At 42.2% G+C, this 27,669-nt stretch overlaps 1 protein-coding gene across 2 annotated transcripts in view; it reads right to left on the bottom strand.

The window, feature by feature from the left end:
* Positions 1 to 27,669, bottom strand: part of LOC121297236 (E3 ubiquitin-protein ligase znrf3-like) — a 67,015-nt gene that overhangs the window by 23,355 nt on the left and 15,991 nt on the right. For both annotated transcript variants that reach the window (XM_041223405.1, XM_041223404.1), the window contains exon 2: positions 7,625 to 7,747. In XM_041223405.1, the coding sequence (XP_041079339.1) occupies positions 7,625 to 7,747 (123 nt within the window). The remainder of the gene's footprint in view (positions 1 to 7,624; positions 7,748 to 27,669) is intronic.

Here is a 27,669-nt window from a genome sequence, read left to right as displayed (position 1 = left end):
TGTGTCAAACTATTATCGGCTTAACATCTGTTTGTTTATCTAGCACAGAATGGAGTCTAAATAACATATAGAAGGTATCGCTATGGAAATAGTCGATTCAATGGAGGGGGCAATGTGGTTCTGGAGTTGTGTGTGGGGTGTTTTTTCACAATCCAGACAGTTTCAATGGATTCATTATAGATCTTTAAAAAAAAAAAATCTATAAAAAAAGCCAACTTGTTTCAAGTCTACTTTGCAGCTGGCAGGAGTTCATCACAGAGGCAACAACATATAAAAAGGAGACAATGAGATCAAAGGATTATTATTAAATAACAATAATAATAATATAAAATAGGTGGAGCAACACTGTTCTTAAAACTAGGTGGGAAAACGAGTTGAGTCAACATAGACATTATAGTGCTTTCATAATTTTAAAACATGCTGATGTAAGTGAGGGTGGACGAGGGCCAAACAGATGCATCACCTTCTTAATTAAAAGTTTGGCAAAGGAGACTTATTCGTCGGGTAAGCCAAACACAGGTGTTTACCGCAATCCACTGAGGTTGCCTTGCCGTAGTTCTCTGCTCCACCTGACCTTTCAACAGCAACGATAAATGATCTGGGAGATCACCACAGGTGTTCCTCTGTCTAGGAGGGCGTGCAAAGGTTTTATGGTCTCCCCAGCATCATAACACTTTATTACAGCAACAATAAACAGTTATGTGAGGAATCTGTGGCTTTCAATTGGAATGAACTGCTGGAGATACTCCTGAGACACTGTTACCTCAAGCAGAATCCACATAGAATATACAAAGGCAGCAGGTCAGAGTACAAAGAAAACAAACAGTTAACCCTCGTCTGGTGTTACAAATTTTACAGGGGATTGGCTAGCATGATTAAAAAAAACAAAGGGGTGAAGGCTGGCAGAGGCGATGGAACCTCAAAGATACCTGTGAACCTGTGCAGGAAATTGTAGTTCCCTCTTAAGTACTGTTTTAGTCTTGGACACATCCTTACACTAATGAAACAGACACCATATGCCCCCCCCCTCTTTCCTAAGAGACAATAGGGTGATGTGCTACACCATGGCCCCTCCCTCCATCGTGGGACCACAAATAAAGAAAGCCCAGTTTCTCCACTATGCCAGGTGTGCTTGCGCTTTATCCTTCAATGTTCTCGCCTCTTTCTCCATGAGCTCAGGCTCCCAGGTCACAGCTGGCCTGCCCACTCCCCTCTGCATCACAAAGAGGGGCTTAAACAGGCCCCCTTCCTCTGGGGAATCCATCCCTGTGAAGCAGGTTTGCATGGAGCAGGACTCGGGATGAATGAGGCAACGCGACGGGGATTCACAGCAAGGGAGCCGGGGGAAAGACAAAGCTCCGGCCTGTGCTGAAAGCATCTCCTGCGACAACTGAAGATTGATTAAACTTCTCTCTTTATTGCCTTGCCCCCCATCTCACTCCCCCACCCATGCGCTAGCTGCTTCATCAAAGCCCTTTCCATCTCTCTGATATCATTTACAGCCGGCCGAGCTCTCAGCGAGACATCCTACAAGTGTGTGTGCATCCAGGACAGCCGACCAGATCACTGAGCAAATGTGCTTCTCAGAGAGTTTAAAAGAAAGGAAGGCGCGTTAAATATTTTATTAGAAGCCTCCTGCAAATCTTTCAGTAAAATCCTGTTGCTTTTGCACTTCAGAAGACCAGAAAAAAGAAACAAAGACGTGAGTGAGTGAGTGTGTGTCAGTGTGTCTCAGCTCATTCTGTAAACAAGTATCTGTAATAAGTCTGTGTGCACCAATCACTTCAAGACTATCTTTAAAAAGTTTACCTCAGCAGCAGCATGTTGTGCTTTTTCTTTTTTTATTCTTTTCTCTCCCCCTCTTATTTTTTTAAGCCCCATGGTTTCTTTTTATACCGAGGCCCGGGCGGCGGGGTATAATAATGGCCATTGTGTTTCCCATTGAAAGCGGAGTAATTCTACTAGGGGGGCGGCTCACTTTGAGCCACATGACATTGGGAGCTTCCCAGTGACCATGGCAACAGGCTCAGTGGGTTCCCAGCCTGGGAACCCATGATTTCATACACAGGGCCGCATGGACAAAACGCGGCCTATGGGAAGAGAAATGGACGACTCCCTGCTAGGAAAATCCGATGAGATAATATCACGCCGTTCAGGCGCACACAAATGTGAAAGGAAAACCCGAGAGGCACGACTCCCTCCTTGGATCCTGTGCTTTGGGGGTTTCAGATTTCTAGCTCTTTTGTCCGGATACCCACGGACCTATTCAAAAGCTTATCAGATCAATACATCTGAAGGTCAATCTGCCTTTTTAAAAGAGGCCAAACTGGGATGAACATGATCTTAAGCATTACTAGTTTAACACCACTACACCCCCCAAAGAATGGGAGGCTCAGATGATTCTATTTGGGACATTCATAGTAAATATATTTTAAACCAAATTGTAAATAAATGCAAGGTTGAGGTCCCTGAATCATAGCAGATTATTTCCACCAAAAAATATAAAAACTTTAAATATATACACTTTAAAATGAAAAAAAAATCTACCTTTAACGTCATCATTATCCCACTTAACCAACAATGAACCCAGCAAGGTTAAAGAAATATCTTTCCAGACTCAGCCATTAAGACCATCCATTAGCATTACAAAGGAATGCATTACATAACAGATATTAATAAATCCATCTTTAATGATAACATGCTGGCAGCTTTGAAGTCCCATTGAAACCCAGGCAGAGTTTCCATTCCCAGACCCATGGAAGCCTAAAGAGGCTGCAGCAGGGTTTATATCCCCTTCATGTACACAAGGAATCGGGCGCCTGTGCAAACGGTTTCTTCTTAAAATACATTTGAGTACGACTCAAGTAACTGACCATTGGGATGACTGGAGCCAACCCGCCAGTACATTTTAAACCGGGTTTCATGCACCTCATTGCAAAAATAAGGGTAGCATCATTTTTTATTTGTGGGACACATATGTCCCTTGTATCTTAAAGGGTTAAAAAGATATTAACAAGTTAAACATTTGAAAACGTAAGAACAAGGAGACCTTCCAATTACCCATGCTCATTCCCTGCTAACCTACTTTCCTTTTTCAGATTGTCAGTGAGATGGATTTCTACTCACAGCAGCTTGCCCACTGTTCGCTGTACCCAACCATGTCCCAGACTTCACTGGATAAACATCAGAGCTTGTACTGGAGTCACTATGTCCCAGACTTCCCTGGATACCTATCAGAGATGTACTGGAGTCACGAAAGCAACATGACCTTGCATACCTGTACAAAGGTAATTTATAAAAGAAACACACAAACAAACAAGAGGTGAAGCCATTAGCCATCCCATGCAGCACACTGAGAAGAGAAGAGCAGCCATCATCACTAATCATGGACCCACATCCCAGCTAACAGCAGGACATCCCTCTCTAAATGACCTGAACCATCACCATGAAAAACTACCCTTGCATTGAACTGCACCCAGCACTACATTGAAACAACGCCCTCTGCCCTCCAGATAGGTGCTGAGCAGTTTAAAAATCAATACTATTTACAGCATGGAGCTCAATGGCTCATTATAGCGTATAAACCCTTAAACATTCAACTTGTGCAGTACATAACAGACAGACCTAATCCTAATGAAAACTGCTATACATTTTACATGCAGGCTTGCCAGCCCAAAGCTGTGTAATTTACAGACATGTGTTCCCCTCCATTGCTGAGAGTCTACTAGTTTTGTTCCCCCAATAAATCCACCAGGCCCAGTTAGGGAAGACTGGGAGACATCCAAGAAATAGGGTGAGTATATTGGTCGATAGCTTCCCACAGTAAAGTTTTAAGAACACACTCTTCTTTTCTGCACCATTAGAAGAGCATCTCTTTATTTTTACAAGACGGCACTTGGCCTTCGTAGCAAGTCATTATAGAGTCATGGCTGTCATGATGGATGGCTAGAAGGCTTTATAGATGGGAGTGGGATTGGGGGAGGGGGGGCAGAGAGATTAGATTTGGAAAATAGACTTTGGTTAATTATAGTTCTGGAGAGCCAAGCATTTTGAAAGAAAACTTTAAAAGGGCTTGGGTTGGTAGAGACCAGAATGAGGCTTGTATCATGCAGAGATGTAAACACAGAGTGGATGAAGAGGGCCTTGCTTACTGTAAATACACTTCTAGGTGTGAACTTCCTACCCCTTATAGGCAGGGACTGGTTCTTTCTCAATGTGTACCGATGAACCACTTCCTTTACATGATATACAGTATGATACTGTGAGGAAGGATCGGAATAGAGGACACCCTACATAGCAACCTGTAGTCCACCAAACAGCTCCCTAATAATGTATGATTACATGCTAGAGCTATCTGGCATTCATTATTAAAAAAAAAACAAATGTAGAAATTAAAAACCCAGCACAATTGAAAACCCAGCACCCAGTAGAAAGTCCACAGTGGAGTTTCTGCCTTCTGGTTGAAAAGAGCAAAGTGAAATAAAGATGTGAAGCAGTCTATTGTTTAAAACGTAACATGCGGCCAACCAGATTCCTTGCAGCTTGTACCAGACCTCTCCTTTACTTTTGTATGGATGGATTTATTTATCACACTGCTCTCTCTGCTCTTTTGTGCCAATCTCGATCTGAAAGCCACTTGGTTATGAAAAGGAGCAGCTGTTTGCTTTGCCTCATCATTAGACACGCCGAGTTCACCGTGACATGCATCACACTGTACAGAGGCGCTTACCCTCTGAAGCAGGCAAGTACATGATCTATAATTAATAGTGATTGATGAAGAGTTCTGATGGCCTCAGATGGCCCCTCTGGAGAGCATGGAAATCCTCAGGGCATCCCGAAAGGCATTCTTAACACAGCTGCCTGCAACCCTGAAAATTCACATGGGAACAACGGAGATCACCAGTCCCTGCTGCTGCCACTGCCCATGGTGTGCCAGACAGGGCCCAGTGCAGCTGTGCTGTGCTGTGCTCACATTGATGAACACTAACAACCCCATCCCCACATATTGACACATATGTCCTGTCATCATGAGTTGCAAGTGTAATTAGATGTGTACAGGACACATCTCAGCCTCTTGCGTGTCAGTTACACTATAGTGAAACCAGAGGAAGAAACCATTCCACTCTGACAGCATGAACAAAGAAAGCAGAAGAGATGCACTACCATTCCGATTCACCTACAAATAGAATAGGGTTACTGCCATTGCTGTTCTGTGTAAAATAACTACTATACATACAAGGACAAGTTCACTCACAAGGGGTCCACACTGCACAAGGTTTATGTGTTTGAAATCTTGCTGCAATACGTCCAACAATTCAGAGCTAAAAATCTCATTTAGTTCCCTAGTTCTCCTTGCCTGGTGGGAGGTGTACTGAATTAAACAGTCAACTCTCATTCTAACACCATGGTACTGTAGACCAATCATTGCTGTTCTAAAGAGAATGTAAACTCCCAGCTATATTCCTTTTTTGATTTTCAGCAGGAAATAAAAAAATATTTTTCCTTAGCACGTGTACTGATGCTAGAATCCCACCTTATGATAAAGTCCATAAAAAACAGGAACTGTACCTCATTTTCTAATCCTTAACAATCCTTTCTAATCCTTTGTGCATATGCTAATATTTCTCATCAGATCATAAACTGGGATGTAAGCAAAAGCCAGTAAGAAGACTAAAAGACGACAAGCAAGCTACCAAAAAACAATACTGGCACAGCAAGCTAATTCACTAGTGGTGTGCGGTTATTCTGACACAATGATGCTGAAACTTTGCTTTGTACAGTCAGGCATCTTTTGGCTTGCTGCTTCACTGCACTTGAAATCCAGGTTCTGCTTTTAGAACATGCTGCTATTTCACCGTTTGCCCCTAGAAGTCGCTGGTTAAAGTTCAGGAAAGGGGCACTAGCTACAGTAGCCCCCCGAGTTTGATTGGCGTAGTGGAGCTTTATTCAAGTCTGGAATTGCCAGATGCCCTAATCTGCCCAGTGTGCCTGGGAAAAGGGCCCCCAGCTGTGTAGGTCCTGGCCTGGGATTGTCGAGATGTGACAGCGAATTCCACTCTAATTATAGCACCGTCCTAAAAAAGGAAACCGTTTTGTCTGTTCTAATGGGGCTGGTGGCGTAATGAAGATCATTTTCAAACACATCTAAAAGCAGGTCGCTAAAGATGCCTTACATCAGCGAGAACAAGAGGAAACGAGGGAGTGTGCTTTATTAACTTGAACCGGAATTCCGATGCTTCACAGTCGAAGATCCCTGGAACAGCAAGATGGCCCTGCTTAGCAGGTCAGGGATTAGAACGACTGCAGAACTACTTGTCTGAAGATTTTACTTCACTTTATTTTGCTTTCAAATGATACTGTATTAAACTGTTTGGGAGAGATAAATACCTGATTCAGGGATTGTGTATTTTACCACAGTTTGCAAAACATCCATTTCATATTTATTCAGTATGATCCATGTCAGTGTATATTGTAAAATGAGGAGCCTAAAAACAGAGTACCGTCTCAAAATACATTCACATCTTTTTTATATAGAGTTATCTATAGAATATCTTAATTGCTGACAATGTGAAAAAAAAAACTGTGGCAGGACAGATATGGTCGACACACTGAGAAGGTATCATTCTTCAAAACCTGCATTAAAGTCTTGGTCATCAATCTGTTACCAGGAAACTAGGGGGAGACTTCAATTAGATTAAGAGGCAATTAATGAAATGAATGAACAGCTTCCTGGAGCACACAAGCAAATCCCACCTGCCTGCCCACCTGCAGCTACCCTGCGCAGACACATTCTTTCAGACTGAATGGCACTTTTCATTTATACAGACTAATTAAGCACATACCAGCTGTGCATTGAGGCACTCCAGGAATTGTGCTTTTCAGGGTCCCTTTGCTGCACAGCTTAAAACAAATGCCTTTGCGTGGCAGTGGTCTCTCAGAAGCTGTGGAAATATTCAGCTTCACTCTTCACATCCGACTTGCAAGCAAGTTTAAACACCCATCTGTGTGTCTGGACAACCCCTCCCCTTCCACGAAGCCGCGATTTCTTGTGACTATTCCATTAAACTGTGTTAAAGCTAATGGAAGAATTGCACGCCATGTAGGTTTGAAAAAAATAAAATAAAATAAGCATGTTATAGCAAATGGAAAGACAGGAAAGATTTCTGGAATTACTTCATTAATTAGAATCCCTTTAAAGCTGCAATGCATGTTTGATGTATTTGTTCATTTTACAAAAGGAATGACATGCTAAATGGTAGATCATATTACAATGACATATCTTCTCCACTATCCAATCCGATTACAAAAGGCAGCTATCAACATGAATCCCTCTAGAAATCCCCCCAACAATCCCTCCAGTACCTTCATCAGCTCTCCAGCTCCATTCCTCCTCACTTACTTTTGCTGTAACTTTAAAACCAAAGTGAATTCTGTAAAAAATAGGGTGGTTTTCAATCCTGTGTCATGCCATGCTTCCCTGAAGGCACACGTGTTTACAAGAGACCTGAGGCTGCAATAATCCCTCCCATGACTTCCGATGAGAAGCAGTGAGCATGGGGGATTCAATTGAGCTCGCCATGGTGTGCTACTGCCCAGCCCCAGCCCAGTTTCCAGCGCTTCTTACCTTCCCCAGAACCGTGAGACAGCTGGGGTCCAGCTCGGGCTGCTCCAGCTTGACCACGCCCACCCAGCCGTACTCATAGAGATCCTCCTCATCGTTGTTGTTACAGAGTCCCAGAGGATGCATCTGAAACAAGGCAGAGCACACAGAGTTAACACCGCAGTCACAGTGCGGTCACAAACAAACATATTATTTATAACCTGGAGTGGATGCCATACCACCCTCAGATCAACATGCTCTACAAAAGGGTAAAATAAATATATAAAACAAAAAATCAGCAACACCGGTACTTAGAACATCATCGAATCAACAGCAGAACCGCAATTTGAAATAAAGGGATCATTATCATTATGATTATCTTGGATTGATTAAATACAAACCCAACTTTGTCAGACGTGATAAACAAAGTGACCGGAAATGCTGTGCGGTTGAAGAGAGCAATATAAAACAACCCCTTTTAAAAAACAAGGATATCAAGATGCTTTTACAATGGATTGAAATCCTTTTGAATATTCATCTTTAAAATGATTATCGACAGCAAGTCGTTTCTCCAAAGTGTAGCGTGGTGCTTGTTTGGAGTGTTGCCCAATGACAAAGCAGAAGAGTTACATCAACATGTTCTGCCCTTCTCGGTCATTTTCCACATTGGTTTAATCATAAGGAAAATAATGATTTTGGGCATGACAAAGGATGACGGCTTGACTTCTCTATTTGAGAAGGTAAAACCATCATTCGCCAAAGAAGAAGAAGATATTACATATATATATATTCCTCTCCACTTACAAATAAAATGTTAGAGAAAGACCTGCAATGCAGTTAAGTCATGCAACTGATTTGTTATTCTCCAGATCTCTTAGGCAGGGCAAACTGTTGCTAATAACAACAACAACTAAATGTTTTTTCGCCCCTCTGTAACCAGGGCTTTCCACAATGTACAACCCAATGCACTCCTCCAAACTCAATGAGGGACTCTAACCGGGGCGGTTTATGACATGGTGCCTTGCAGACATGCACACCTAAAGAATGACCACTGACCTGAATTGAGGAGACTCGTGGTGGGCACACGTATTTTAATAAAGACACAATTAGAGAACAGCTTCAAATACATATATATATAGTTCCTTGTCATTTTGTTGCATAGTACACTAAGTAAGAAGGGGAATGGTTTCTTGGCCAGGAGACTCTTCCAATGGTTCACTGTCAAAGACACTCCCCCACAATTAGGCTTGAAGAGGATGTTTTTTTTCAGTAATTCTTCTTAAGCATGGGAAACATTGAAACAATGGAGATTTAGCAGGATGTTAAACAGGTGCTAAACTGAATATCAGGGACATGCAGATGATAGAAGAACCGCTCTAACTTCATTCCCAGCTACAGAAGCAGCACTTTACTCCAGAGCTCAAACCTGTACCAACCTGATACAATGACACTGAACCGAAACTGAAAGGGAGACTGCAATACCCTGTCATGAATGTAAAACAAAAACACCATCGCTATGTAACAATTGGGACCCTGCCTTTGATACTCCTCAGTAACTTGTGGCTTTGAAGAACACAGGATTTGTATAAATTATTTAAAGCAAGGCTGAGCTCTAGCATATTCTCAAGGGCAGCATCCAGTGTGATGCAGACAGGCTGGGGAGCAGCACATTGTGTGCATTATTAACACATGCATTGTAGGTGCTGTTAGACGTTACACAAGCACAGACATTAAGAAAACTGTATCTTGGAGAAGAAGAAAAATGTATACACCTTCCATACTCAATAAATAAATACATGAATAAATAAATAAACAAACAAATTCTCCAATTACTAGTTGCTACAAAAAAATAAATAAATCCAACTAATGGAACAAATGGGATTAAATACTCTTAATTCTAAAGCAGATAAATAGCTAAAGCTGCCTTCTGTTCCCAGATTTCTTTCTCTCTGGTTTAAGGCCACAAAACATTACCGCACATCTACATGAAACCTGCCAAGATGATGACCTGGCCCAACTTATCTTATTAGCCCATTGACCAAACAATCCCCAACCCCTACAATAAACCAGCTTTGCAACTCTGGCGCCAACACATGGCTGCAGCCTCAGGGCAGGGATGACCCAGGTGCCCTCTCTATTTCTGAGCCCTGCTCTCTCTTTCTCTCTTGTTGAGCTACAGGATATTCTGGATGATCTCCTTGCCCATGGCATAGTGTTGGGGGGTGTTTGTGTTACATCCTGGAACTGAGTAAAAGCCTTGGCTTTATGGTACGGTCTTGACATTCCCATGATTAGTCTTTTAAAGATTTGCAAAAACCCACTGATGGTTCTGCAACAGGTGTGCATACCAGTGTAGCATTTAGATTGCCACCAGAATGTCTCCTGACTGGGGAACAGAACACTGTAATGAAGCTATTTCACTTTACATTTCTTTATAGAAGAGGTTTTTACTTTAAAACTTCACAAAGGGTGGTACAAGAAATTCTCCACCCAAAAAAACAAAACAGACATTTTCACTCGCTTCAATAAAAACGGGGGAATTAAACACCATACCTCCAGCTAGAGGATAACAAAAACAAACACAAAAAATATTTCCAAAACAGCCTTTTCTGGAGCGTGTAAAAGGATCCCAGGAAGCACCACAGATATGCAGTGTCTCTGGGAAGAGTGGGAATGGGAAGGGGAGTGGTGCTCAGGTCTGAATCACGCACACAGCTTGGCGGCAGACTTCTTTTACTCACTGTCCCATTCCTTTGTTGGACTGGGGGGGCTGTATTAAAAGTATACAAAGCCAGAACAATGAGGACACAATAAAAAAGGTACTGAAGTATTGATATCTATGAGATCAGACTCCAAATCAAGCAAGGGATCCGAGGTCCTGGGTGGAGCTAATGGCAAGACGCCAAAGCTTGAAAACCAACTTAAAACATTTCTGCTGTCAGTTTTTAAATCCTAGCCATCCCCAATTCAAAAAGGCAAGTTCAGGTATTTGATTGTCTTCCATCAAAACCAGGCATTCCCGACTAGAACAAGTGCAGCCTGCCTGAGAGTTTGTTACACTAGAGCTCATTATTATCTCATAAACTCCTGTCTAGCCATTTTAAATATTAAAACATACGAGAGCCAAGATCTAGCTACAGTTTTCATCTTTAAAAAAAAAAAAAAAAAAAAAAAACTAAGCTGTGATAGCACATGGCAACCATGAACATGCAGTGCTATTCATCAAACTGTCATAGGAAACTCCCTGGTATCTCAAACTTCTAACCAAAACATTGTGAATATGAATTCTGTGCAAATGTGCTCAGGGCTCTGTCTGAACTACTGATCTAATGAGGAGGCTACAGATTTCAGTGGCACGTTTAAAAACAGTGCATCAGCAATTAAACAGTATATTCAAGCAGGAGAATTCAAAACAAAAGCTGTCTTGCACATATTTGAACTCTGCATTTGCAGTGGGTCCCAGTGTTATTCATGTCACCTCTTGAAGTATAGAATGGGGGGGGGGTGGGAGGGACGAGTGCATCAAAATAATATCTGCAAAGAGTACAATTTGTACTGTATTAAATATCAATAATAATATCTCTTTAATGTAGTGATTGACCCACTGCCTTTTATCAGAAGTGAAATGTCTCCTACTGTACCAAAGTGTGATCCGATCCTTTAAAGCTTCTGCAATCCATTTTAATATTGACTTTAACTGCTTATCTTCCTCTATGTTGCTTTGGGCTTGATTGATCAAATTTTAAAAGATTTCAGAGAGAATATCTCAACAGCTTTCATCAGGACAGTTCCATCTCTCTGCCGTGTTGTTTTTCTTGTATAAATCCCCAATGCAGAAAAGCCTGGAGGTACCGATCCCCTCAGAGACACAAGCAAAGGATTCAAGTCGACCTCATAGAGGAGAGGAAATGTGGATCACAGGCACGAGTACCAACGGCACATCACCCCCTTCAACATGAGCTGAAATGCAAAGGCAAAGGTCCGCTGGTACCAACAGCCCTTCTCCAACATGCAGTAAAGTATACACCCATCTCTATGGCAATGTCTCTAACTTTAATAGACCAGAACCTAGAAAAAGATGCAGGCCCCTGCCATCTTGTGGAATCCCTGTGCTGGTAAATGAAACAACCATCTTGCTGCTATAACCCTCATGGCTCTGCCGACTATGCTAAAATGTATTTGCTTACCATCCTAAAAAGGTTGACTATGCATTTAAAAAAAAAAAAAAATGCATTTTTAAACAAGAGGCTACACAGCACTCACAAAATGAAATGTTTCTAGAACCTGTTGAACAGTATATTATATAATGAGTATTGGAACAGAGCTAATGTGTATCAGGCAAAGATTAAACCCATTTCAGTCTGAATATCAAAAGCAGGGTGGTGGCTGGGAGTTTGGGGGGGGCAAATAAACACTGAGAAGCCTGTTGGCCAATGGAAAGAAGGACAGGAAGTAAACAGTGCTGTGACCTCTGGCTTGGTGTCTAATAGAATGTCACAGAGCTCCGCCTGCCGCCGTGGTCTCCACACACTGCCCCATTGTGCTGCCTTCACTTACACAGAATTCCCTTTTTTTTTTTTTTTTTTTTAGAAGCTGGTTATTGCACTGGTCATTGGATCACCGATCTGTGTTTTGGCCCCTGTGTTTATAAAGGGGACTAGCCCATCATCATCCCCTGCTGTAGATTGGGGAATGCTTGGGACCGCTGCCTGCTGCTGCACAAGCCCTTCTGTTCTGATAAATGTTTTTCACAGCCCCCCCCCCCCCCCTTCTCAATAAGGCCCCACAAGCTGCAGATTGAGGAGCAGTCTCCCTCTCCTGTCCCGGGGTTTCAAGACCATTCCTGATGCACTAGAGGAGACCTTCCCTTCTCCCAGTATCCCTGTCATCTCACAGCTGGCACTGGTTCCAAAAGGAGGCTTGCAATTGGGTTTCTAACAGAGGAACACGCCTAGTGAAAGAACAGGACAAAATACCCTATCAGTCGGTCACTGGGAAAGTTAAAAGGAACTTTGTGTGTATCCAGGTTTTAACTACTAGAATGGTTGTTAATGTGTCACACAAAAGCTGTAAAACAAAATATAAAACTGGCGCTATATCAGGACTACAACATAGGAGGCGACATTTTTTCAGATTCCTTAGAAGGAACAACTCAAACCTTTGGGCCTCAGAAAAAGAAAAAAATACATCATCCCAAAGGATTAACCTGATTGTCCTTCCTAAGGGATTCAGAACATGCCTGTAGAGATCCTTTGGGGTTTTCCTCTGGGAGTGAATCAGAATGCAAGCCACACCACTCAGTCCCTTATTCTTTGTCACGTCCACAATCCCCTGCCACTCTGGCGCTCGCTGCCACAGCCACTTTATATTCTCTTTCAAACTCCTCTGCATTTCCATCAGCCAAAACTCTACTTGTACCTCGAATGACTTAACAAGCTGGGTTTTGCTTGTTTGAGGGAGCTAATCATTAATACAGAAATATGCACTGCAGCACTTGAGCACATTTCTGTCTTTAAAAAAAAGGGGGTGGGGGGGGTGGGGAGTTAAACACGTTCAGCTTGTCATGATTAGTTTCCAGAGCATTCAGTTCAGATTATACCACAGCTTGATGAGAGAAGTGATACAGTAGGTAACCCCTAACCCATTGATATTAAAACAATATTGCATTTGGAATTAAATCTTTACCAAGGGGTCATCCTGGTGTCAAGTCATTTTACACAACACGGTCTTAGAATTTGATGCAGCTGGAGATCTGGCCAAAAACTCAAGGCCTGTAACTTAAACTACAAACAGGTCAGGTGCAATACTGATAGTTTGTCTACTAAAACTCTAATTTCCCAATGTCACCGAGAGCCTTCCCACAGAATGGCCTAGAGGTAGCATTACTTTAAAGGTTTTGTCACTATAAACTGGCCCCTTGGCCCTTGTTCGCCCAGGTATTTTATGCAAGTATTTACTGTCCTCTGCTTGGGTTAATCTGAGACGCCTGCACACAGTTCAGCTGTGAATCTACGAGTCTTGAAAGGCAACGTACCTATTTTAACACTTCCTTCTGTGTAACAAAAAATATATATATAAAAACACACTGAACAAACAGCACAGCACTGAGAGCAAACAATCCCCCTGGGACACAATGCCAGCCATTATGGCAGCTTAGAAAATGATAGGAGTCTCGTATCTGCATTCCCGTTGCGCAATCAGGAAATAAAAAAAAATCATTTGACATGAGCAGCTTTAAAAAACTACAAGCAAACACAGCACTGTGTGGGAAACAGGGTCTGTGTTCTAGAAAAACTGCCACAAGCGGTTCACTGGGACAGTGGTGCTGCAAAGAGGGTGGCACTGAATGCACTAGCCTTGTAGCAGCATAATCCATCACACCCCCTTCACAACTGTGCTCATGTCAATGAATGGGGTCTATGGGGCCAAATGTTTTGCATCACCTAGAATTTTAGGACAGATATAGAAATGAATAAATAAACACATAAACAAATGATTATATTAAAACAAAAACAACAACATAATTTAGATATTTTATTTAACAGCATGTAATCAAATAAAATACAAAATGATATTGCAGAAGTCTTCCAGGAAGCCACAATAGTAGTGCGGTATTTCATGTTCGATTTCGAAATGCCAAATATTTTAAATTTGTCAGTTTTTCGCTAAGTATTTGCAAAAGTACAAGGTAATAAGTAACTCAATATGTGAACGTAACATTATTCAGCAGGTTTCATTCAACTATGAATCACAATTTGTTAATTCTGTAGGGTGATGCAAAGCTTTTGGTCACAGTTGTAGTGCATTACACAGCTTGTGTGTTTTGTTTGTTTGTTTTTTTTACAGTTTTGATACAGCAAAGTGAAAGATGACAACACTACACACTACAGCAATATCTGTTTCTAGGATGGCTCATTACACATTCACTTTTATGTTAACTTAACAACAGACACGTTGTCAAATTGATCATACATATTTTATTTGAACAACTGTGCACCCTTACCGCTTGAAGCACAACCCCCAGATAGCAGGGAGCCCAGCAGCTTGAACATGTTCAGGCAAAGAGTAAAGCGCCCCCTGACAAGCAAACCCAAGCTGTCTGTCTCAAGCTCCAGGGCTGATAGCGTGTTGAGCTCTTAATTGAGGCTGCTTTGTTAACAGAGCTCACCGAAAATCCAAATTCGTAAGAGAGACGATTGCACAGCCGATTGTATAGAAGGGACATCACTCTCTCTCCACCCTTGATCAAGCTTGGGACACAAAAAAACCCAAAACACTACAGTTGCTTTCGCTGGAAGCCATAGTTACCAGACTGTGCTGTTTGTGTTCCACCTTATAATGGGAATGAAAAGGAATTATGGGGCTAATGGGAGCCAAAACCATGCTTCCTTATAACTAGTTCTGCGGTATAAAAGGTCTCCTATAAAGGGAAGCGCTGTAGTGTTTGAACTGCACAAAGGAAAGGCAGGCAGGGTGGAGCTGGACTTTCCCAGTCACAGGATCTCTCTGCCTGGTCCCCAAGTGCTGGAAATAAGCTCAAAAGGGCCGCGTGTCCTTGAAGACCACAGCTACTGTTACAGAACGCAGCTGGGAGAGCCGCACAGGTGGAAGCAGCATTTACTCTGTAATACAATCTCAGAAAGGTTCCGTTGATTAAAACAAAAGAAAGAAAAAAAAAAAAAGAAAACTTCCTCTCTTTTGTCCTTGCAACAAAACAGATAGGATGGCACAGGAACAAAAGTGAAAAGCATTCAAGCATTTCTGCTCGTAGGAACGGGGGCTTTTTCTGAACTTAATAGCCACTGTGTTTGATTTACTGTACAGGAGGGGTGACTTTGCTCCACTTACCCCCCCCTACTGGCAGTGACAGGGATGTTCTTTGGCTGTCTAAAAATCACTACCTGTCTTCATCAGATCACAGCGGTTACCTGGAAAAACATGGATTAGATCTGCTGGGGTTTTTTATTTATTTTATTCTTTGAAATCACCACTACAAAAATACAAGTGATGAATTACACAACAGCAGGCGTACATTAAGACATATTAAGGAATCAAAGACGAGCGCAAGAAATGTGGAGCAAGGTGTTATTAACATAATCTCACAAGTAACTCGTCATCTGGAGGTTTGCTGCCCTGACGCAGCCTTCAGCGAAATTACAACTGGACGCTGTCCTCATGGTAACCATGTAAGCAAACAATGTTGCAATTTCAATACCGCAAGCAGACACTTAGAATGGACACTTAATATCTTAACGTGTCAGTATATGCTGCTGGGCTTGCAGTCGACACTTTCAGAGCTACACGCAGGTTTTCTTGAAAGCTAGGATTGGGTTATAGGAAATTTCCATCTCACTCACAACATACAGCAGAGTGCAAATCTATTAGAACACCTCAAGAATTATCATTTATATCCTTTCCTACCGCCATCAAAACCTACAGGTGTGAGAATTTCAATTTTCAATCAGTGATATAGAAACAATAGGCACTCGTGTTTGAAAATGTTAGACCACTTTGTACTTTTATTGGGCACCTTAAACAACTTCTAAAAAGTCAATTTGTGTTTAAAATAACTGTATTACATCAACGGAAGGCTATTTCTTGTATGAAATCACAATACATATGCAGACACTGAATGCAGCTAGACTGAGAATAGATGCCAATAAGAAACTCACTGCTACTCCTAAAAGCATGATTTATGGAAAAGAAATGCAGGGGAGACAATTATCCAAAGCAATGGTTTATCAGGAGAGAGCCCGGTGCCAGGGCTCAGTTAGATCAAGGGGTGCCGTCATGTATACTTTGGCAGGACGCTGTGGAAACACTAAACAAGGTTTTATATTGCACTTCAAACACAAGTACAGGACATCCTGCGTGGGGCCAGTGCAACCCCCTCTCCCCCCATACATACAGTATGGTACAGGTGGCTGATGCGTGATTCTTGTTCAGTACTATTATATTGTTATTATAAAGCATGGTAGCTCATTCTAAGATGCACATCTGCACTGCAGTTTGGTTGGTTTTTTTGAACCTTGGATGAATTGAACAGTTTGGAGCAGAAAGTCACCCAGCTGGGATGGAAGCACAACAGTCATGAAGATCACTAACCACTCAAAACGCTGCTCACACAATTGAGCCGAGTGGGTTATACCACAGCTTGTAGGCACTCAAAACAATGGATTAGACAACAATTCTTCCCGTTGTTTATCATTAGGTTGGGCTGTGCTTACTGTAAATATTAAGAATTGCATTTGCTCTACAAAGCAGCTTCACAGAGCTTTAAGCCACCACAACGGTAACTTTGCTGTCGAATGTTTAACAGCTTGTTAAGCAAACTTGCTCAGTGAACAAGATTGTCTGGCAGAAATGGGAATTGCAAAGTTCCTGTTGTGTTTTCCGATCATCTGCTCCTTTCCTCAAAGTGGTGCAAATGAACAAATAAACAACCCTTTCTGATAAAACGCCCTCATTACCCATGAAAGGCTTCCCACAAGCACTTAATTAACAATAACTAATGAAGCCACTTCCTTCCTCCACAGACTGGATGCCATTTACCTTATTATTCAAACACGATTTAAATACACACGGAAGTCGTCTGTTAAAACACATTTTATTATCTGAACTCTGATAAGTGAATTAGAATTGTAAACCTTGCCTTCTCTCTGCATGAGAGGAAGAATGCCTGCAGGTGTCACTAAAAAGAGTGAGAGAGGCTGACAACAGGACGCAGGGATAGCAGCTGCTCCTACAGTTTCGGTCAGCTTAATACAGTATTTATGGCAGCCTGCTCACATATCGTCAAGCTTTACAAAACCATTTCTTGTTGATAAAATACAAACTCAAGTTTCTTTGCAATTTCACTGCGCTGCTTTTTTTAGCACAAAAAGAAAGACGCCTAATGGGCCAGTGTAAAACAAAGCTAATGTCTGCATTAATAGGGTGTGAGTAATGCTGTAGGATCTACAAAATGACTTGAAGTCCAGAACGAGCTAAATCGGTACCCTGGAGGATAGAAGTCATCAACACCTCACTTCTGAATCCCCTTTGAAGTCTCCCTCCCTTTGAACATTGCTACTCTGAGAAACCCATCCCTTGGTCACTTGGAAAGCCCCCAGAATTGTGGAATGTGGCGCAAGCTGCTGCCTAGCCGTTTGGAATGCGATTAGAACACAGTCCCACTGGGGGTTCTGGGTCCAGGAATGAAAAGCCTGGGCACCAGCATTAAAGGAAAGGGAAAGGAACATTACTGACTCGCTGGAGCTTACAAATTCCAAATGGTTTCAAATGACCACGGCAAAAGCCTTTCTCTGCCCTGCGTCTCACCCTGAGAAATAACACCAGTCATTTAGTTCTCAAGAGGCTGTCACAAGGTATGCACAGACCAATCTTTCTGTGAATGCTGAACATCGAACACAAACAAACCTCTACCAGAATGTATATTCAACCAATCCAAAGCAGTTGTTATTGCCAATCTAGAGTGATATTGCTTACTGTCTCACTTCAAAGTCACTTACAAATCCTTGGCATTTGTCATGAGTTTGCAGGCTGGCTTTGATGTACCAGCGCTGGATTTTAAACAGGTCGCTGCACGCAGCACAGGTATAAATGGTCTCTTCCAAACGGCCAGCATATGTAGTAGTTGGATTACATTAAGCACCTCTGAAACTTCCTAGAGGATTGCGGCAGTTCTGGGAAATTGGGAACCCGTATGGCCTTGGAATTTGAATTCAGTTTACAAATTTACAAATTAACAAATTAACAGGACCTTGATGAAGTTCACAAGCCCTGCATTGTGAGTGATACAACGTTACCCCTCCTCCTGAAAAGGGTTTTGCAATATTTGAATGAATACATAGGTACATCAATAACGCACTGATTGTTTGAACCAAGCTTGTTCTGAACCCCCCTTTTGCCTATTAAATATAACCACAACCCTAGACAAATGTGTGTTTGAAGACCCTGACAACCCTCCCCCTCTGAGAGCTCACAATGACAGCTGTAACTGCACAGCAGCAGAAACCCACCCACTGCCTAACGTGAAGACGTTTCAGCACATAGGTTACAAATCAGTGGGAGCAGCTAGGATGGCTTGAGACCCATCAGACAATACAATACAATACAGTTTGCTTTCATATAGGACTCTTCATGCAGAGCATCCCAGGGCGCTTTACAATCAAACTTTTTGGTTTTTTGATCCATTGGCCAATCAACCCAGCTCACCAATAAGCTAAACCAAACAAATATGTTTTTTTTTTTTAATTTGATTATAAAGATTTGACTGTGCCAGCATTCCTGATATGACTTGGGATGGAGTTCCACGAGCAGGGAGCAGCTAGCGGCCCTCTCTCCTCCCTATTGTAGACGGCTTCTAGGAACTACCAGAAGTTCAGCGTTCACTTGATCTCGAGGTGCGACGAGGAGCATGTGCCAACACCTCCGGTAAATGACCCCAAACCATGAAGGGCCTTAGAAGTACAGTGGTGATCAGAATTTGAAAATGAATCCTGACTTAAACAGTAAGCCAGGGCAGTGGTTTACGAACCGGAGTACCGCATTGTGAACAACGTGTGGGAGTCAGCACTCCGGCTGCAGCATTTTGAACCAGTTCAAAACCAGGACGTAAAATCGGGTACGGGCCTGCAAACAAAGCATTGCAGTGATCTAACTGAGAACTAACAAAAAACACAAACCAACATCTCAGCATCAGATGGAATGGGTCTCAAACGATAAAATGATGCCTTTATGACAGATGCTGGGGTTTCAGGCCTACTAGTAGGCCTGGCCAAGCGTTGTCTTCCCAGGCTTCAAGAGTAGAAATTCGGAAGCAGCATACCCTGACAGGACACATTTAAAAAGGTTTGATTTCCGACTCAGACACCAATACAACACCTTCACTGTATCATTCAAGACTGACTCAGATACAGGCTTTGAACACAAGGCCCGAGCCCTTTTTGTCTTTAAGGAAAGCTGGCCTCCTACTGCCTGGAGCTGAATATGAGCTGGCAGCCTGATTACCACAGAGCTCGGGTTTCACAGCTCCCACGCTTGTTTTCTTTAGGAAACACTAACTGGTGCTGGTGTTGCAAAGGAAGAAACATTCACCTGCCTCACTTCCTGTCTGCCCTACTAAGGTCACACCGCTGCACTTCAAGAAGTGGTGAGGTGCAATGACAGCACACGATGTCTGCAGGAAAGCTCAGAGTTTCATATTTTAGAATCCTCCTTCCTCAGGAAAATAACATTGACTGTTTTTCCTTTAACCCTTTCAGGTGACCATGTTCCTTCTTTTTAACTGCTTAAAAAAATCACATCAAAAAGTATGCCTTCTAGGCCGATCGTCACAGTTTCCAGTGTCACAAGTTCTCAGGTCTTCAGCTAACCTACACGGCACTTTTCAGCAATTTGTATCATACGGCTTTTACAGCCCCGGCTCCACATTGACTGCTGAAGATGCATCGTGTAGCTTCCTTCCAGCTGTTCTCCCTCCTGCTCGCCTGTCATTTTGACATGGTATCCGTGCCAGAGCAAGGCTGATCCAAGCACAGCTGACAGAGTATAAACATCACTCTGAGCCAGCGCTACAGAGGCTCACCCCACCTGCAGTATTATTAAAACTGTGCTTGACATTTGTCTTTTTTTGTATTAAATAAAAACTCACATATTCAGACACCGCTATCCTTGCAACAAACAGAAGAAATGCCATATTTACATACTATTCCCAAAAAGAGCTAAAACGCTTCAGACCAATAACTTAGGCTCTCCTACAGTTTCTTGCTAGTTATTGCTTAGGTTTTAGCACAGAGCTACATGCTTTGTGATTTTGACCAGGTGTGTGCGCGCATGTGTTATGTAAACTGCGGGAAGTATTCCAAATGGACTCACATTCATTTCATAAAATACAACTATATGCAAAGCCAATATAAACAGAAGCAGTCTGGGGGGAAATCTCAATGTAAAGAACAATGTGTGTGTAATGAGGTTCCACTCCCTAGATCCTCATGGCAGCTTTGAGAGGATGCTACAGTAACACTCTTGAAATATGAAGTCTGAATGTCGGTAGAATCTGCATCATCCTCTGCAGGGACTGCACTACATTTCTGAGTCCCCACTGCCTTGTTAAAACCTAAAAGGTCAAGCAGGGTTTGCAATGAAAGATTACAGCAGGGAATCCAGTTTGACTTGTGTTGTTTACAAAGTGTTGACTAGCTTGGGAGGATTTAGAGCATCTAGACTAAAACTGATCCTCCCTAAATTCAACTGAAACACTGTTTACAAGCAAATATATTATACAAAGCGTGGAATCAGAAAATTAAACTTCATGAACAGAAGAATGCAGTTATAAAACAACAGAAATATATAGCATTAAACAGTAATGTGCAAAATACACAAACAGCATGAAGTGATTGGAGCACAGGGAGAGCCTGGCCCGACTACAGAGCTGCTCCAGTGTTGCTGGGATCTGTCGTGTTTATGGAGAATACTGCTTCTCAGCAATGGTGGTCAGAGGGGTCCCAATTCATCCACAGACTAATCAGAGCCTGCTGCAACACACTGCAAGGGTAAACCTCCTTCCACAGCTCATCCAAGACAAAACCCTCCACGGCATTATCACAAAAACAGGGGGCTCCAATTTCACTAAGGATATTGAAGAGGAAATGGGAATGGGGATAAACAGAGCAAAGTGATTTCCTGGAATTCCAGACAGAGGCAGCAGGGAAGAGTAATCAAGGGCACGGGTTCTATTCCTTCAGGGAGAACCTTGGACAACACCACCAGGAACTCCGGAAACTGTGTGGAAGTACTTCAAAACTGGAAGTGCTGTTATTCAGATCCAGAGGAAAACAATCAAATAAAAATAATGCTGCGACTACACACGCTGCTCCGCTTACCAGAGCAACCCTTAATAATGAATGAAATGAGAGCTAATATACTGGACTGTGCTGTGTGTCCAGGCTACATTCAGCACTAGCAAAATCCTCTCCAGGGATTTCAATTTGCACCTTTTTTCTCCCACAGATTAGCAGGTAATAGAGTTTTCCTTCAAAGCTGAGGAATTAAGACAATGCCATGACCTTCTTTAAAAAGTTAAAAAAAATCCCATCTCTCCAGCAGATTAAGTTGCAGCGCCCAGCAGAGCCTGTCCTCTGCTCCCGGATTCGCCAGCCCCTATCTTACCCAGCAACCACTTGTTCTAAAGAATGCCCCTGAATCTTGACTGCAAGGAATCTACAGGGTTAAATGTTTCTTTTGTGTTGGTGCAGGAAATTCAGGTGCCAAAACTGACATTATTCTTTTTGTATTTATTAATTTTATTATGCAACCACTGAGACAAATTAATTATCATCATTTTCACAAATCAAACTTCCAGATCTGTACGTAAAGAAAAAGGTAGCAGTAAAAGCATGCATAAGACTTTGGATTCCAAACTCTCTATTTTGGGGGGGTGTACTGTAGAGATAAAAAGACTCGCGCAACAGCTTTATTCTTGGACACCAATCTTACACTACTCCTCTTGTGCATCACACTGCGTTTTTCCATCTGTATAAATGTACAGTACAGTTATCCTGTATTTTTTTTTTGTTTGTTTGTTTTACAGAGTAATTCAGCTCATGGGATGACTTGCAGTTCAAACTTAAATCCTTGCCTCTCGTCCACTCAAGGAAATCAAAGCTATTGGGAAAGCAAGGGGATAATAGCTTACGGCCAAATCACTTTGGCCATCTAATATGAATGGGATCCTTAATTCATTAAAAACACACTTTTTCAGAACAAATTATTACAATGCTAGTTAAAGTAGCAACCTACAGTTTAAAGCATTAAGCCTCCAATAAATCTTTAAAAAATCACTGACAAAACAGTAACCCTAAAATCAGGGATGGAAAATAGCTGTTTAAAATGTGTGACCACTTCTTTTAAACCCTGAACCGATGTATTGAATGCAGCCAGAAAATCTGACCTGTGTGAATGCTAGTGAATATTTAGCATAGTGTGCGTGTCCTCCTAATCAAGATTGTATTTCGTTAAGCATGACTGAACAGAGAAAGAGAGAGGACATGGAATTACAAACAGGTTAAAAATCGGAGATTTGAACCAGTCAACCACCCTGAGGCACTGCTGATGATCACAACTCTCATTCTTGCAGACCAATAAACTGCATTAACCGAGGGCAAGCCTGATGGAAAACGCCACTGAATTGCAGTCACTCCTGCAGTGTATCTGGGAGGATGGAATTACTGAGGCACGATTCCCTGCAGAGACAGAAAGTAAGCCCTCTTTCCTAAAAGGGCAAAACCTGGATTAGAATAGCAATCAGCATCTCACAAAGCGCATGACTCACCAGTGTTTACCCACCGGTCGGGAGTTTAGTTTGCTGTGCCCAGCAATAGAGTGGGCCATTACTCTCCTATCTGCAGGGACTGAGGCTTGTACAGCTGGAAATACAGCAGACTGAATCCCATTGTAACGCTGTACAATGCATCTGAAGTATTTCAGAAACACTAATAACAGATTCCACCCAAAACACAGAACAAAATGTATGGATTATTATTGTATTGATTTCAACAGAGTCTTCATCACCACCATCGATGCTGCCATCAGGTCAGGTGTTTGAACCAACTGAAATATGTGCTACTGTTGCAAAGGGAGTCTTTCAAGGAGACATGCTGTATTGCCAGGAACCCCAGAACTGCTAAAAGTACTAAATAATGAGCTTGTAATCATGCAAAGGAAATGTCAGTTCCATGTGAATATCAGCAAACGCTGATCCAGGTATTTTCTGGGTTTAAAGTGCTGACCCCTACCCCCTTCCCAGCTCTCATGCCTCACCTCAACCCACAAACAATATATTCAGATGAGCACAGCAAAGCAAACAAACAGCAAGCACAGCATTCCTTCTACAAACTTGTGGTTCTGTACAGTAGTAAGGCTGACATTCTTTGGTCCATCTGCAGCTGACCTTGTTCACCCTTTCCCTTCTCCCTGCACCCTGCAGCCCTCCCCTAACCACAGCCAGCAAACCAGAGGTCAGGAGTGAAACCGCAGCTATTCCCGGCAGGACTGTCGTCAGAGCTCAGGGAAACTGCCGAGCAGGGCTATATTCCAGCAGCTAATTAGAGAGCTGAGCAGCGGAGCACAGCAAAGCAGCCCAGGTCACAGGAAATGGTTCCACATCTGTAAGCAACATTTCTGGATGCAATGCAGCTCGAAACTTTAATAGCAAGAATGCTGAGGCGGTGGGAACTGAAACTGTACCTCTTTCTCGATTGGACATCCCGTGAACCAACCAAGCTGATTATGTTTCCGGTTAGAAACAGAAAGTATCATGAATGGCATATAGAAATGCATTCATATTATTATTACTGTTTAGCGACATGTTGCTGTCTGTAACAGATGGCTGCAGGTATCAATGGAGGAGAATATTACAATATATAAAGAGGATTATACAGTATATGGTCCATGCTCTTCTGTTATTATTTCAAGGCTTATGTGAGCTTATCTGAAATGGCATGTCACAGGTACTGACCTCACAAATAATATGCAAAGACTTTATATTGCTATAATACAGAATGCTCAGAAACTGCATTCAAGTCACGCCATGCTTCTCCCTTCTTGATGGAGACATCTCCGATTCATTTTTATAAGCCTTCCGAAAATAGATGAAATAATAAATATACAAAACTGAACTTGCACCAAAGAAACAAGAGATCTGTGGTGGACTATACAAAGTGTATCTGTCACTGCCATCAGTAGCAAATAAGACAAAGCTGAACAGCAGCATTGCATACTGAGTAAAACTAAAAGCTTTCGCTATGAAAGGAAACTTCAATTATTTTGACGAGGCATGTCTCTGCACACTGGGGTACACTTGGGTGGCTGTGGTGCTTCTTAAACACCAAGATATACCTGTTGGGGTCAATTAGTTTCCTCATTTATATTCCAAAACGTGAAACTTTGCTTAATAGTTGTAAGAGTTTAAGGCAAAACAATTGTGTTATAATCCCAAATATTCTCCCTACTTCAATAATAATAATGAAAAAGCACACATTTAATGAATGCATGACCTTTTCCTAAAGAGCACACAGCTGTGTCCAAGTGCAACAGCTGGGAACAGAGTGAATCAAAGCCCAGCCTGCAACCCATCTCCCTGCAGTGATCAAACACAAGACGAGGAGCTGGGCTCAATAAGAAGCTGGGAACTCCATTCGGGTCCTGCCAGCAACAGGCAAACACTCAACTCATCCATAACGCGGGAAGAGAAAGAGGCTGCAGGCAGGCAGCCAGGGCTACTGGACAAAAGGGCCTGGTTGCCGGGGTGAGGGAGAGCCAGGGCAGCAACAATGTCCACTTCAAGCGGCTGGCCGCTGGCAGAGCCCAGTGGAGGTGCAGTTTCATTGCGCCTGGGGTCATAAAGTGGACAATGAAAGGAGCTGGCAAGCAGCTGGCCAGTAGAACGTGAAGTCTTTGAATTCTGAGATAAAAGCAGGAAGGAAGACAGGCGACCAACTCCCCCTCTCCCTCTTCCCTCAATGTAGCACAACCTTAACCCCCAACCAAAAATAAATAAATCAAGAAACAGTGTTCCTGGGACACAGCCGACTGCAGCTATTGTTTGACCGCAAAGCACAACAGAGGGAGACAATTCCTGATTCATCCGCGCTCTGTCAACTGGAAGATAAAAGTGAGAAAGGTGCTGGCTGGGGGGACAGGGGGACAGGGCTGGGGAAGGAGTACTGCTTGTTCAGTTTTCAGTCTTGCTGGAGTCACCGGAGAGAATGCAAATGTGGGGGAGGTGATCCTTGAAGAAAAAAATAAAATAAAAATTAAGAAAGAAAGTTTCTTTGTGTTGCTGATCGTACCATCTTGCCCCACTAACAATATTTTAATAACCTGCATTAATGCCCTGAAGAGAATCTGTTGAGGATGAACACAGAACATAGACTTTTAATTGCAAACAAAATACAGCTTCTCCTTCCTTACAATCCGGCAAAGTATTTCAAAAAACAGCTTTGCAATCTAAAACAATAAATATATATATAAACTGGTTTTCAGGGGGATGGTAAGGCTTTCTTGTCCATGTATGGAATGCAATTGTCCCCTTAATATTAAATAGTGGTAGTGAAACAACAAACACATTAAAATACAATAAAAAATACAGTAAAGTAAGATGAATAAATAAAAACAACCAAAAGAAAACAAAAGCGAATCAAAATTTTTTTTTAAAAGTGTCAAATAAATCAGACTTAGAAATGAAACCCTGCCCAGAGCGTCTCGCCCTGCTGCTTCGAGCCTCTGAAAGTTCTCTAATGGGTCGTTTGCGATGCATGTTACATTTGGCCAGCCTCGGGCCCAGCGCTCTCTACAGTGTAAGGCAGGCAGGCAGGCAGGTTTTATGACAAGACCTGAAAGGATTCCAGTCAATTTATTAAATCAGCTTCCATCACCCAGACCTCGTTTGGTTGTCATACATCTGAATTAGAGTCAGAAAAAAAAATCAAAGGCTCCGTCTCTGTTGTTTAGTTAGCAACATCCATAAATCAGTTCTAGCAGAGAAAGCCCTCCCACTGTGTTGGGTCAGCTTAGCTGAACTGCATGAAAAACGGTTATTTTAATGTGAGGCTTCATCAGTGGCCGAGCCCAGCCGCAGCACTGGGGCATCAAGCTTGTTTGCAGGCAGTTATGATGAATCCCAAAATGTGCTACCACATGAAGGCCAAAGAAATAACTGAGTACAACAGCGACAACATAAAAGCTGCTGGGCTTTGGAAAGCACTGAACTTCAAAACGACTTTTCAAATCAAAGAAAGTGATTTTAAATTCCGACCGTCTGAAGCTTCAGTGTTCTTGTTTTCTGATACAGTACTGTTTACTGTGCTTCGCTTCCTTGAATGTGGGGTTTAATTCACTATCTATTGCTGTCAGCGGAAACCCAAGCAGATTTCAAGGACAAGTCTGCAGAACAGGACTAAAAGCTTGGGTTCGATACAGCTTTATTATCTTGTGTTACTTCTTGCAGGTGGGATTGCAGCAACAGGTGGACTGCTGGTATTCCAGTCATCAGTTATTCAGCACTCCACACCACAAACCTTTAGTCACTGTAGTGACCTATACAACTATAGCATTGCTGGGAGCTGACAGAACAAGGTTACCTTTTACCAAACACACACTTAATTTCCACAGCCACTAATAAAATCTTTCAGAATTCAGTATTTTTGCATGAAATTTGACACAAGACTAATTAATAAATACCCTTATGGCACCCTGGAGATCCTAAGCAAACAAAACTAATGGATGAATGGTAGTGTCCAGACAGAAATTTTAATTGGTCTGGAAATAATTCCATTAGCGTGTATAGTTCTCTATAAAGGACGGATTTGTTCTTTCGATAGAAGCCCCACTGCCCACTAGTCTGAGAGCTGGTGTAACAAGGAGGGTTCTGTGCTGCTGACAACGTGTAGGTCTTTAGGAAGTGAATCACTTTATAAAGGTACGGTGTTAGCTACTTCACTACGGAGTGAATCGTAAGAGGTGAAATTAAGAAAGGACTGTTGATAAGATGAGAGTCAATGGCCATGCCAGTTAATAAACATTCTTGTAGGCTCTGGCACAAAACAAAAACAGAGAAGTTTGAGACGTTCCAGGTTTTTCCATATACTCAATTAGACACCCTTTATGGCTTACAATCTCAGATGTGTCTTACTGAGCCAGCCCTGAAACCTGGAGTGACTCAGCAGCTAAGGGTAACACCCCAGATAGATGATCTATACAGAGCTGAAGAATCCATAGAGAACCACTCGACATGCTGCCAGAGAAATGTTTCACCACCTGCAGAACTAAAGGAAAGATTTTTGTTTAATCTCAGGGCTCGCTTACTGCTTTCACCCTTCAACAAACCAAACAAAAACCAGGGACAATTATTAAAACACACGTTAAAGAATATTGACTTCAAATCAATTAGCTCGCAATAACAAGAGAAGACACGCCTGCATTTGCATAGTCATTTGCATATCAACCAGACAAATGAACTTCAAAACACTTGCACAACCATTTGCATGTAATGAGGAGAAAAAAAAAAA

Source organism: Polyodon spathula, chromosome 22 (assembly GCF_017654505.1).
Source record: "Polyodon spathula isolate WHYD16114869_AA chromosome 22, ASM1765450v1, whole genome shotgun sequence".
Classification (NCBI taxonomy): Eukaryota; Metazoa; Chordata; class Actinopteri; order Acipenseriformes; family Polyodontidae; genus Polyodon; species Polyodon spathula.
The sequence above is the reverse complement of the archived record's forward strand: the minus strand, read 5'-3'. Positions and strand labels throughout refer to the sequence as shown.